General features: G+C 44.3%; 2 protein-coding genes across 6 annotated transcripts in view; both read right to left on the minus strand.

Annotated features, from left to right (window-relative positions):
• myot (myotilin) overlaps window positions 1-13490 on the minus strand; it is a 208189-nt gene that overhangs the window by 81582 nt on the left and 113117 nt on the right. The window lies entirely within an intron of this gene.
• On the minus strand, window positions 9742-11482 carry LOC121694268 (paraneoplastic antigen Ma1 homolog). Its single transcript, XM_042074331.1, has one exon. It carries the CDS (start codon window positions 11026-11028, stop codon window positions 9754-9756), a length of 1275 nt encoding a protein of 424 aa, XP_041930265.1. The 5' UTR covers window positions 11029-11482; the 3' UTR covers window positions 9742-9753.

Here is a 13490-nt window from a genome sequence, read left to right on the forward strand (position 1 = left end):
ATCAGTTCCTATCGCGGGTGACTTTGTAGTTCTTCAGAGCCCTATTTTTACTACCCCTGCTGTCTTTACTACGTCCATTACGGACACCATCATCACCTTTACCACTGGCACCTTCAGCTACATTGGGCAGAGGGTCGACATAAGCATGGCATGCTTAGTGAACACTGTCGCAAAGACGCACCTCCATTCACAGACGTAACGTGACTAGACGATCGCTCATATTCTCCAAAAGGCAGATATTCTCCTTCAGAATCAGACTAAACAGACTCACAAGACACACATTTGGTGTATTTCTGCTTCAATTTGTGCGAAACTATGGTCTGCATTGCTTCCGCGTTATGGAAGAAATGCACGTCTTCTTATGTGTTTCTCGTGTGTAATCGCGTGTAATACCACGTCCATTACGGACACCATCATCACTATTACCACTGGCACCTACAGCTATGTTGGGCAGAGGGTCAAAATAAGCATGGTATGTGAACACTGTCAGTGAACACTGGTAGTGAACACTGTCGCAAAGACGCCAAGACGCACCTCCATTCACAGAAGCTCCGACTATCACTGCCAATAGACGATCGATCGTATCCTCCAAAATGCAGATTTTATCCTTTAGAATCAGAACAGATGAATAAAAGACCCGATACTTCATCACACGTGAATTTTTTTTTCAACATTCGGTGTATTTCTGCTTCAATTTGTGCAAAACTATGGCCCGCATCGCTTCCGCGTTATGGAGGAAATGCACGCCTTCTTCGTGTGTTTCTCTTGTGCTTCCTCAACATTTTGAAAAAAAAGGTTGGGCTTGAATCGAAGCTCTGGGTGTCTGCCAACTAGTGGTGGAGAGTACAAATGAGATTTGTCACCGTACATGGATCTATCGTCTGTTTTAATCAGTGACGTTTGTCGCAATTTTGCGACTTTGGCGGGTAAAGGGTTAATCATAACAATCTTAAGATAAAAACATCTTTGGTTAGGCATACCCTTCCAAAAACTTAATATCCGATCACTGTCAAATAAGACCCCCTTGGTCAATGAAATTATTACTGACAATCACATAGATGTAATGTGCCTCACTGAAACCTGGCTTAAACCAGATGAATACCTTCCATTGAATGAGTTTACACCTCCCTCCTATTTGAACTACCATGTACCATGCCACACTGGCAGAGGAGGTGGAGTAGCTACAATTTATCACTCTAGTTTTCTCACATCTCCCAAGCTCACGCATAAGTTTAAATCTTTTGAAGTCCTCAATCTTGTACATCCAGATTGGAAAACTAATTAGCCTGTAACAGTGATTACACTGTATAGGGGATGGGTCATCATCATGAAGTGCTTTGAGCGGCTTGTCATGTCACATATCAAATCCATTCTCCCCCCCACCCTGGACCCCTTCCAGTTTGCATACCGAGCCAAGCGGTCTACAGAGGATGCAATCTGCTCTGCCCTCCACCCAGCCCTCACCCACCTGGAAAAAAGAGACTCATATGTGAGATTGCTGTTTATAGACTTCAGTTCTGCATTCAACACCATAATACCACAACAACTCATCTGCAAACTTGACAAACTGGGACTCAGTACCTACCTCTGCAACTGGCTACTGGACTTCCTCTGTCAGAGGCCTCAAGTAGTACGTGTTGGCAACAATACCTCAAGCAGCATCACACTGAGCACAGGGGCCCCCCAAGGCTGCGTGCTCAGTCCGCTGCTCTTCACCCTGCTGACGCATGACTGCACTGCAACCTACAGCAACAATCACATAGTGAAATTTGCTGACGACACAACTCTGGTGGGTCTCATCACCAAGGGCGACGAGACTCAATACAGGTTGGAGGTCGACCATCTGACCACGTGGTGCAGGGACAACAACCTCCTGCTGAACGTCAGCAAGACCAAAGAGATTGTTGTTGACTTCCGGAGAGGTCACACCCAACACCTGCCACTGACCATCGACGGTGCTGTGGTGGAGAGAGCGAGCAGCACCAAATTCCTGGGGGTGCACATCAGCGAAGACCTCTCCTGGACCACCAACACTGCATTACTGGCGAAGAGAGCTCAGCGCCGCCTGTACTTCCTGTGGAAACTCAGGCGAGCAAGTGCTCCACCAGCCATCATGACCACATTCTACCGAGGCACCATTGAGAGCATCCTCTCCAGCTGTATCGCTGTGTGGGGCGGAAGCTGCACTGAATACAACAGGAAAGCCCTGCAGCGCATAGTGAACACAGCTGGAAGGATTATTGGTGCTTCACTCCCCTCCCTGAAGGACATTTACACCACCCACCTCACCCGCAAGGCGACCAAAATTGTGAGTGATGCAAGTCACCCCGCTCACAATCTGTTCGATCTACTGCCCTCTGGGAAGAGGTACAGAAGCCTGCGCTCCCGCACTACCAGACTCACCAACAGCTTCATACACCAAGCTGTAAGGATGCTGAACTCTCTCCCTCCTCTCCCCCCTCCACCCTCAGCTACATAACATCCTGGACATTGGACCCACAATGGCCGCGTGCACTACTCCACTTGCACACTTGTACACTTTACAACTTGTTGTTGTTGTCCTGAAAACACAACACTTCTGCTGCTCTTACATAACTTGCACCACTATGTCACTTTCTTTCTTACTTAGGTCAAACAGAACTACCCAAGCCTTTTATTGGCCTGACTTTGCACTAGTATTTTATTGACTGTCTATGCACAATTTCAACCAAATTTTGCTGCTCTTATTTTTTTCATTATTATATGTGCCCTCTTATTTACTTACTTTTTTGTTTACTTGAATGTTATGTTTGTCTGTGGACTTAAATTGGTAAAATATGTCTTGTCTTCACCGTGGGATAGTGAGAAACGTAATTTCGATCTCTTTGTATGTCTGGAACATGTGAAGAAATTGACAATAAAGCTGACTTTGACTTTGACTTTGTATAGACCCCCTGGCCCCTACACTGAATTCATTTCCACTTTAGGTGTCCAAACAGAAAAAATACTTATATTGGGTGATTTTAATATTCATATGGATAACGTGAATGATTGTCTCACAATTGCATTTCAATCTCTAATTGACCATTGTCGGCTTTTGCCAAAATGTGACACCACAGCAAAACCATCAGCAAGTCGGCTGGGAGAAATTTACATAAACAAAAGAAGTTTCCATTAACATTCAAGTTATCTACTTTCGTTATGTGTTCATTCAAAGTCACAGTCAAAGTCACAGGGATTACACAGGGGAACTGTTCTCATGTTTTTTGTTTTCAAGTTTATACCTTAGCCTAAATTGTTATTAGCTCAGTACTGTCATTTTAAAATGATATGCACATCGGAACTAAGCTGTAATGGGAGGTTTTGGCTAGTAATGTGAGCATCTGCTATTAATTTGAATAATGCTTGAATTGACTGATGCTAATGATTTAGCACCTAGATTACTGGAGGATAGTTTGGATGAATACATCCAGAGTAAGGTGCCAAGGTGCCTGTTAGCATGACCCATGATGTAAAACTTCTTTGTTTTCCTTTTTCAGAACTGGCAAAGTTACCCTGACTGATATAATCAAACACTTTGAGGAGAATGGGGCAAGACCACGGTTAAGGAAGAAGCACTCACAGCCACGGCGTTCATCAGCTGTGAACATATCAACGGAGTTGTAGAATTTATAAAAAACTATGCAGAAGACAATGCCATCATGCTGCCTGGCCGACATCCTGGACATAGGGATTGGCATGTGAAGTCGCTGCCAACCCATGTGTCTAGGGCCTTTGGCGTCTCTATGTGAAGTCTGCTAAGAATGTATAAGTATCAGTATAGTAAGTATATATACTCTTTTGATCCCGTGAGGGAAATTTGGTCTCTGCATTTATCCCAATCCGTGAATTAGTGAAACACACACAGCACACAGTGTACACACAGTGAGGTGAAGCACACACTAATCCCGGCGCAGTGAGCTGCCTGCACCAACAGCGGCGCTCGGGGAGCAGTGAGGGGTTAGGTGCCTTGCTCAAGGGCACTTCAGCCGTGCCTACTGGTCGGGGTTCGAACCGGCAATCCTCCGATTACAGGTCCGAAGTGCTAACCAGTAGGCCACGGCTGCCCTTAGTTTAGCTGTTGCGTGTGTGTGTGTGTGTGACTATTTATCAAAATAGTCATTCACCACAACTGTTTTATAAAAACGTATAAAAGATTTACTTAGAAAAAATAGGTAAGTATTTAAATGTGTCTTTTCCAAAATCACTTTGCGAATCAGAAATGCATACACATTCACATTGAAAACATAAGGGTCCAAGAAAATAAAATAGCCGGCAATAACATAGCCTAATTGTAAATACCCTTCAAATGTTCAAGTGATGCAGGCCTGAATGCAGCTCGGGTGCGGTGTAGCCCTAAACAAAATGGCTGCTTCACCACGAAGGCAAAAACAAAAGAAAATGGTACCTTTACTCAATGGGAATGTAGCCTCACGCGCGCAGGATCAAAAGCCACAGCAGCAGGAGATATGACGAGAAGATTCACAATGAAGATGAGACGGCTGAAGAGAAGATTCATGCAGCTGACGACCTCGCAAAGTCCACCACTCGGCACCGCTATCCGGCTCCGTCGGGTCTTTCGTTGTCGTTTTTCTTACAGTTTCACAAAGGCTTTACTAGTCAAGGTCACTGGTTGCTAGCTTGTTAGCAAAGTCCATGCAAAGCACTAGCCACTAAGTCAGCAGCTAATTTAAACTTCTGTCTGTCTTTGTGTGCCGAGTCGTCCACTCAACCGGACATAAACTATCACCATTTACGCTTTGTATAAGAGTTCTGGTTGAACACTTACTAAACTGGTGCATTACATAAACAGTTCTCTATCAGCAAACACGCTTCTCGACACGTACTCTTTCGTGCTTTCTCCCAAATCCATTTTTCGTTGTTTTCACGTTTCTCTCCCGCACAACTCACTTCCTTGTCCTTTGAACTTGAATGTGATTTGTGAATGAGCCAAACACAAAAAGAAATAAAATAAATTCACAAAACGTGTGTAACTCTTTCTTCCTATTCTTACAGGCATTTTAAAGCATTTTAACATATTATTAAACAACAAATATTTAACATTTGAAATGCTATTTTCAGTAAACATGAACATTACCCAATATGCATTTCTCTTATTGAGCAAACTCATAACGTCATTGCTGGTCAATGAATCTTAACCTTTTAACCTTACATTCTATTTATTAAACTATAAAATAATGTATTCAAATCTTATATTAATGTATACATTTTCAACAGGGTTACACCCTCCCCCTTTTAAACGTCTTGTGTGTCCTCAACAGACACTAATAAACTAACAAAGGAGTCCTAAGGGCATAATAACTAGTGTTTCTAGTGTTTTCCTATTTTAATGACTATCCCTCTGTGTACAATGGTCAGAGGCTGGTCTCTTGATCTACCAGGCTCATCATAAGTAAGTCTAATAGTTGGCTTGGCAGTTCTCTTAGGTCTAGGCTCAGGTCTGGGCTCAGATCTGGGCTGCACTCTATCATTCAGGACCTCAGATACTTCTATTTGGTCAGACTCTGATCCAGCTTCACTAGTCTCTTCCGGAGCTACTTCCTGAACACACTCCTCCTCCTCGGGTTCTGGTTCAGAGTTGTGGTCAACCTTGTCTGGGTCTGAATCATTTGCATGAAAAGGTTCAGCTTTAGGGTCATTTTCATGTTCTGTTTCAGGGTCATTATCAGTTTCTGGTTCAGGGTCATCTTCTAAGTCAACTACTGGCCTGGCAGTATTTAGCAGCCTCGGGACAGGCTCTCTCCGAGTGACATAATACTCCATGTCAGAGGACGAATCAGAAAACTCCTGACACTCTTGAGTCTCTTTGGCTTTTCTTACGAGTGTCTGCTCTGGTCTTGGGTCTGGCAGGTGGATCAGCATCCTTGTCGGTGGGTGGCATCCTCACAAGCTGTCCAATAGGAAGAAGGTGGTCCCTGTGTATAGTCTTTGTCCCTAGCCTTCCATCTTTCCAACAACTATATACGGGTCAGGACTCCACTTACTTTCCAGTTTGTGCTTGCCTCTCAGGCCTAGATTCCGGAGCAGTACTCGGTCGCCAATCTCTATGGACTGAAAGGTAACTCGGCACTCATACAACCTCTTGTTTCTCTGGTGCCGTTTGTCTGCAGCATCAGAGGCTAACTTGTAGGCTTGCTTCAAGTCTTCCTTCAGCTTTGTGACATATTGGGTGTGAGACACATCTTCTATGCCATCTGGGGATGTTCCAAAACACAAGTCAACAGGAAGTCTCGCCTCTCTGCCAAACATGAGGTGGTAAGGCGAGTACCCTGTGGCATCACACTTTGTGCTGTTGTATGCGTGGACCAAGTAAGGCACATGTTGGCTCCATGTACGCTTCTTCTCTCGGCCTAACGTACCTAGCATGGAGAGCAGAGTTCTGTTGAACCTTTCTGGCTGTGGGTCTCCTTGCGGATGATACGGCGTTGTCCGCGATTTGCGTATCCCCATCAACGTCAACAGCTCTCGGATCAAACGGCTCTCGAAATCTCTTACTTGATCCGAATGGATCCTTGAAGGCAGTCCATAATCTATGAAATATTTCTCAATCAGGACCTTTGCCACAACATGGGCCTTCTGGCTTTTTGTTGGGAAAGCCTGAGCGTATCTCGTGAAATGATCTGTGAACACTAACATGTTGCTTATGCCTTGGGAGTCAGGCTCCATGGAAAGAAAGTCCATGCACACTAAATCCATAGGCCCATACGATCCAAAAATTGATTTGGATAATAAAATAATAATAATAATAATAATAACAATAAACAAAGCAGGAGAAAAAACAAAAACAAAAAAACAAGTGAAAGAGGGGAAGAGAAACCCATAAAAATGAGAGAGAGAGAGAGAGAGAGAGAGAGAGAGAGAGAGAGAGAGAGAGAGAGAGAGAGAGAGAGAGAGAGAGAGAGAGAGAGAGAGAGAGAGAGAGCGAGAGAGAGAGAGAGAGAGATGGGACTTGTGATGTTCCATACGATCTGGTGCAATGGAGCAGCTCTCTGTATAGGAGTCTTGTGAGTAACACACTCTCCACAGTTCTTGATGTATTCTTCCGCATGCATCGACATCCTAGGCCAAAAGAATCTACTTCGGAGCAGGTCAACAGTTATTTCTTGTCCAAGATGCCCCAGGTCATCGTGCATGGCCTGCATAACCATCTCCCGGAACTCTCTTGGCAGGATGAGTTGACTGACCACATCTCCGGATGGTCTCTTGCTGTACCGGTACAACAATCCATCTTTCATTGACAGCTTCCCAGCTTCTCTTTTCAATTTGGCCAGCTCGACACAAGTTCACACCCTCTGGCCAGCTCCCATGCTTGACGGCTTGGATCGCCGGTCCAATGGCTTCATCCTCTTCCTGAGCCTTTCTAAGACTCAGTTTGGACATGAGTTCCAGTGCATGCAGACTCTCTGGCAGATGGTCTTCACTCCAGACTGAGGTATAGTCACCCAGCCATTATCGTCCTCTTCTGGCATGTTCCTTGACAACAGGTCGGCATCGATGTTCTGTCGGCCTGGGCGATACTGCACATCAAACTCGTACGTCGATAGGGCAGCGAGCCAGCGATGCCCCACCGCACTGAGTTTGGCTGTGGATAGCACGTACGTAAGCAGGTTGTTATCAGTACGTACGGTGAATCTTGCCCCATACAGATAGTCGTGGAATTTGTCGACTACTGCCCACTTGAGTGACAAGAATTCCAGCTGATGTATGGGGTAGTTTCTCTCTGCACAGCTGACTTTTCGGCTTGCAAAGGCAACTGGTCTAAGGCCTTCAGGGTGTTCTTAGTAAAGAACAGCACCAAGACCCTTCAAGCCTGCATCCACATGAAGAATGTATGGTTTGTGTGGATTGGCAAACGCCAGGACAGGCGCATGTGTCAGACAGTGAATAATCTGATGAAACGCATCTGTGCAGGATTTGTCCCATCTTTACCCGAAAAGCTCTGATTCTTTCAAGTAGACTTTGTTCACATCTTGGGCATACTTCTTCCTCTTCTGAGTCGGAGTATAACCCTTTGTGAGTTCAGTCAGTGGTCTAACGATTGCTGAATAGTTCTGAATGAATCGGCGGTAATAACCGCAAAATCCTAGGAAGGATTGTAATGTCTTCAGGTTGGTTGGCATTGGCCATGTAGTGACGGCCTCAATCTTGTTTGGATCTGGGGTGACGCCATCTGCAGACATGATGTGCCCCAGGTACTTGACCCTCGGCAGACAGATCTGGCACTTGTCAACTGAGAGTTTCAGCCCAACTTCACTGAGACGATCTAGGACCTTGAGCAGTCTCTCCTCGTGTTCTTCGAGAGTTTTTCCAAATACGATCACGTTGTCAAGGTACACTAGCACTTGTAAGAGGTTCAGGTCACCAACAGCCTTTTCCATTAACCTCTGAAAGGTTGCTGGTGCCCCAGTAATGCCTTGAGGCATTCGTTCGAACTGGAAAAATCCTAACGGGCAAATGAATGCCGTTTTCTCTTTGTCCTCTTCGGACATGGCTATCTGATAGTAGCCTGAACGCAAATCCAGTACAGAGAACCACTGACTCCCTGTTAAGGCATTCAGTGCATCTTCAATGCATGGTGTTGTACACTGGTCTGGTATGGTTCGGCTACTCAACAGTCTGTAATCTATGCACATCCTAATAGCGCCAGTCGTCTTTCTGACTACAACTATTGGGGATGCATAGGGGCTTTGCGACACTTATGATCCCTGCCTGCAGCAGTTCTTGTAAATGCTTTCTCACGTCTTCGATATCTGCAGGGGCCAGCCGGCGTGATCGTTGTCGGAAAGGCCGGGAATCAGAAAGTCGGATTCTGTCTTCAACTCCTCTTGCCAATCCCACGTCCCACTCATGGGTTGAGAAGACATGAGACTTCTGAGCCAGTTTCCTACATAATCTGTTCTTCCATTGTTCTGAGATAGGAGTCTCCAAAGTTGATCATGCTCGCATCAAAGTCAGAGGAAGCAGTCTCCTTAGGGGGAATCGTTGCAACCGTATCAATGTGGTACACACATCCAATCACTGTTCCCACCGGTATGGCAGTTTCTCTTGAAGATTCATTCTTCAGTAGTATTCTCAAGCTGTTGACATCCAATGCCCCGCTGGGCACAACCATGGGGTGAAAAATCACATCAGCAGGTAAGGCGGCTGCTGGTGATGAGTATCATCAGGATTTCTTGATCAACAGGCTTCTTCCAACTCAACTTTACAAACAACATGAGCATCACCATCTGGGGGTAAGACCAAAGGGCCTGGACCCATCCATCTGACACGTCCAGCCTCATCATCATGGACTGGGATAGCAACACCCTTGAGTGCAGGTTGATCTTCCTTGACACAAACACGAAGACCTAGTGTTCGGGTGACATCAATGCCATTGTCTTTGCATTGATTCACCAAGCGTCTAACATGGCTCGCATTGGTGCCCACAATGACAGATGTCTTATCTTCAGTCCTGGGGTTGGGACATATGAGAGCTAGGACAGTTACAGTCTGACTGGTTCCTAACACCTCAGCTGGATACTCCATATCGACTACCACGTAGCCACGGTAAAGGTAGCTAGCTCCAGACTCACTTAAACCCCACAGGGAAAGACCATACTGGTTGAATGGGGATATCAGACAAGTACTTCTGGTACCAGGGTTCAAAAATGATTGTCACCTGAGAGCCACTATCTAATAAAGCAGTGCAGGGTTGTCCATTAACCTTCAATGGCACTAGACTAGGCGGCCCAACCAACCAGTCAGGAATACATACATCTTCAGGTACGTCGGCAGAACTTTTCTTAACAGCACAGCTGCATTATTGGTGGCGTCACTTGACGGCTGGTTGTTCTTGGACAGCTTCAGAGCCTGAATAAGTTTCTTGATAACTTTAGCCTGTTTTTCTGTGCTTTGGCACTTCCTTGCAAAATGCCCACTCTCACCACATCGATAACAGAAGTGTTCCTCCAACACTTTGAATGATTGTTGTGGGGAGCTCGCTACTGATTTTGAGGTATTCACAGCTGAAACGGCAGCTTGAGGTTCACCTACTTTATTCGTGACTTTCTGTTGCAAGCGCTTCATTTGTTTTTTCAAAGCAGCTACATCACTGTCCAAACTGCACTCACTGTACACTACATTTGGGGAAATTTTTTCACTGCTAGCTGACGTGTCTTGTACTGGCTTAGACACAACAGCAGCAACTAAGGCCTTAAGCTCTTTGATCTCAGACTTCAAGTTCTGAATGTCAGTCTGTTTCACATCAGCATTCTGTCTTACATTTCCACTTTGCACGACAGGAGTAATCTTCTTTCGTGAGGCCTCAAATTCCTCTTCTGTGCGTATCTCCTTCAACAGCTGGAGAAAGGTCAGGGGCTTTGCTTTCCTCTCTCTAAGACGAAGGTTAACTAACATCAGATCAGAGGCTATCGCACCACGTAACAACTGTTCAAGTCTTGCTTTATCTGCACACCCAAGGGGGAGACCATCTCTCTGCACAACCCTATTCAACGACTGTTCTAGACGTCTGAGGAAGTCAGACAGCTTCTCACCTGATTGTTGCTGCAGTAAACGAAATGCAAAAAACAACTCTTCTCCTGACTCTGCTGTCCCAAAAGCATGCTCAAGTGCCTCTAAGCAGTCTTCGGGGGTCACATCAGGATCACTGGCTCGTGCTGCGTTTACAATGTCCGGTGCCGGGCCTCTAAGACTTTCCATCAGTCTCCGCCTCTTCTCTTTGCGAGAGCAGTCACACTCTTCCACCATGAGCCGTGCTTGACCCAACCAGTGGTCGAACTGCTCTTCTCCAGCTGGAGTGGGCAACAACCCAGAGAAAGTTTGTAGGCGGCGATAGCTTCCATGCTCACTTGAGGACTTTGAGGTCTTGCTAAGTAAATCACTCACAGCTCGCAGAATGGCCTCTGTTGACTTGGCAGCAGCTTCATCTCCAGGCGATAATGGGCGACGGCCTACAACACGCTTACCTGGAGCTTGTTGCGTTCCGGACATCTGAACTTGTGTACTGGCTCGTGTAGCTTCATCTACTGTGATAACCTGCCAGGGCCCTCCACCCTCAATAGGAAACACATCAAAAGGAACCTTTTCTACTCTAACAGCATTCACACAAGGCCAGGTATCTATTGAGCCGCATGTTGAAATTCCGGCCTCGCACACGCCCCAAACACTTCACCGTTTGCATTGTCTCTTCAATTGCACTTGTATCTACGTCTTCTTGAAGGAGCACCATGACCGCATGAGCCTCATCTAATGCCTCGCCACAGCACCATCCCTTTAATTCTGACACTAACTCTGCCCTGTGTTCCATATTGTTGTAACAGTGATCACTATAACGTAAATCAAATAGGCAAATATTCACTGGTAAAGCATACAAAAACAATAAACCCACACTAATATCCCAGCAATGCCTCCAATTTATGTAGCGCTCTCTAGCGTGTTTGGCTATAGTGAGAGGTGGCTATCCTGAATTCTTTAACTATCAATCAAATAAGTGTGGTTTCACTAATAAACATCATCAGTGTGTAATCAGTGTTTAACTTGTGTGTGTGTAATTACTAACTTATTATATGGAATAGTCTTTCCCTTTAAATCACCATTTAAGCCTTAATATGTACACTTTAAAGGGGAACTTGGCAACTATTTCAACGTAATAAACCCGTTTAGAAATCATTTGGATGGTTAAATGACCTGTTTGATTGTCTACCGAACTCATGCTAACCGTTTTGCTAGCTTGTAAACAAATCCATGTGCTTTATCATTACCTTTTTCCACAGTTTGAAATAATGCACAATTTCTCCAGCAGAGGGGGAAATCCTGCCAAGTTTCCCTTTAACATACAATTAAATGTCTTGGACTTACCTTTATCCTTTAAACACTTTCACTTTTTTAACCAAAATTACTCTTTTTCTTAATTAACTTAAAATATCAAAATAGTCATTCACCACAACTGTTTTATAAAAACGTATAAAAGATTTACTTAGAAAAAGTAGGTGAGTATTTAAATGTGTCTTTTCCAAAATCACTTTGCGAATCAGAAATGCATACACATTCACATTGAAAACATAAGGGTCCAAGAAAATAAAATAGCCGGTAATAACCTAGCCTAATTGTAAATACCCTTCAAATGTTCAAGTGATGCAGGCCTGAATGCAGCTCGGGTGCGGTGTAGCCCTAAACAAAATGGCTGCTTCACCACGAAGGCAAAAACAAAAGAAAATGGTACCTTTACTCAATGGGAATGTAGCCTCATGCGCGCAGGATCAAAAGCCACAGCAACAGGAGATATGACGAGAAGATTCACAATGAAGATGAGACGGTTGAAGAGAAGATTCATGCAGCTGACGACCTCGCCAAGTCCACCACTCGGCAACGCTATCCGGCTCCGTCGGGTCTTTCGTTGTCGTTTTTCTTGCAGTTTCACAAAGGCTTTACTAGTCAAGGTCACTGGTTGCTAGCTTATTAGCAAAGTCCATGCAAAGCACCATAGATATATATACTGACAGTATATTTATCTATGGCAAAGCACTAGCCACTAAGTCAGCAGCTAATTTAAACTTCTGTCTGTCTTTGTGTGCTGAGTCGTCCACTCAACCGGACATAAACTATCACCATTTACGCTTTGTATAAGAGTTCTGGTTGAACATTTACCAAACTGGTGCATTACATAAACAGTTCTCTATCAGCAAACACGCTTCTCGACACGTACTCTTTCGTGCTTTCTCCCAAATCCATTTTTCGTTGTTTTCACGTTTCTCTCCCGCACCACTCACTTCCTTGTCCTTTGAACTTGAATGTGATTGGCTCATTCACAAAACACAAAAAGAAATAAAATAAATTCACAAAACATTTGTGTAACTGTTTCTTCCTATTCTTACAGGCATTTTTAAAGCATTTTAACATATTATTAAACAACAAATATTTAACATTTTAAATGCTATTTTCAGTAAACATGAACATTACCCAATATGCATTTCTCTTATTGAGCAAACTCATAACGTCATTGCTGGTCAATGAATCTTAACCTTTTAACCTTACATTCTATTTATTAAACTATAAAATAATGTATTCAAATCTTATATTAATGTATACATTTTCAACAGGGTTACACCTAGTAACCAGTTACTCTTATCATAGAGTAATTCAATTACTAACTCAGTTACTTTTTTGAACAAGTAGTGAGTAACTATAACTAATTACTTTTTTAAAGTAACGTTCCCAACACTGATTGTAAGTAATATGTTTTTCAGATGAGCGTGCAGTTTGTAAATCAAGCTTCAAAGCACTGTGGAACCAGCTTCTCCCACACATCAGAAGTTGCAGGCCACGTACAGATCTCTGCTGGCAGTGCCAAAACAATAACGAGCAGCTGGTGCGAAGGGCAAATCTCCCAGATGATAGAAAGTCTGAAGCGGTCAAGAAGCAACAACATCATCTTGCCCTTGGGCAAAAAGAGA

The sequence above is a fragment of the Alosa sapidissima genome, chromosome 20, assembly GCF_018492685.1.
Source record: "Alosa sapidissima isolate fAloSap1 chromosome 20, fAloSap1.pri, whole genome shotgun sequence".
Classification (NCBI taxonomy): domain Eukaryota; kingdom Metazoa; phylum Chordata; class Actinopteri; order Clupeiformes; family Clupeidae; genus Alosa; species Alosa sapidissima.

Excerpts from the sequence above, each read along its gene's own strand:
- LOC121694268 (XM_042074331.1), bottom strand. The coding sequence starts at position 11,028 with ATGTCCGGAACGCAACAAGCTCCAGGTAAGCGTGTTGTAGGCCGTCGC.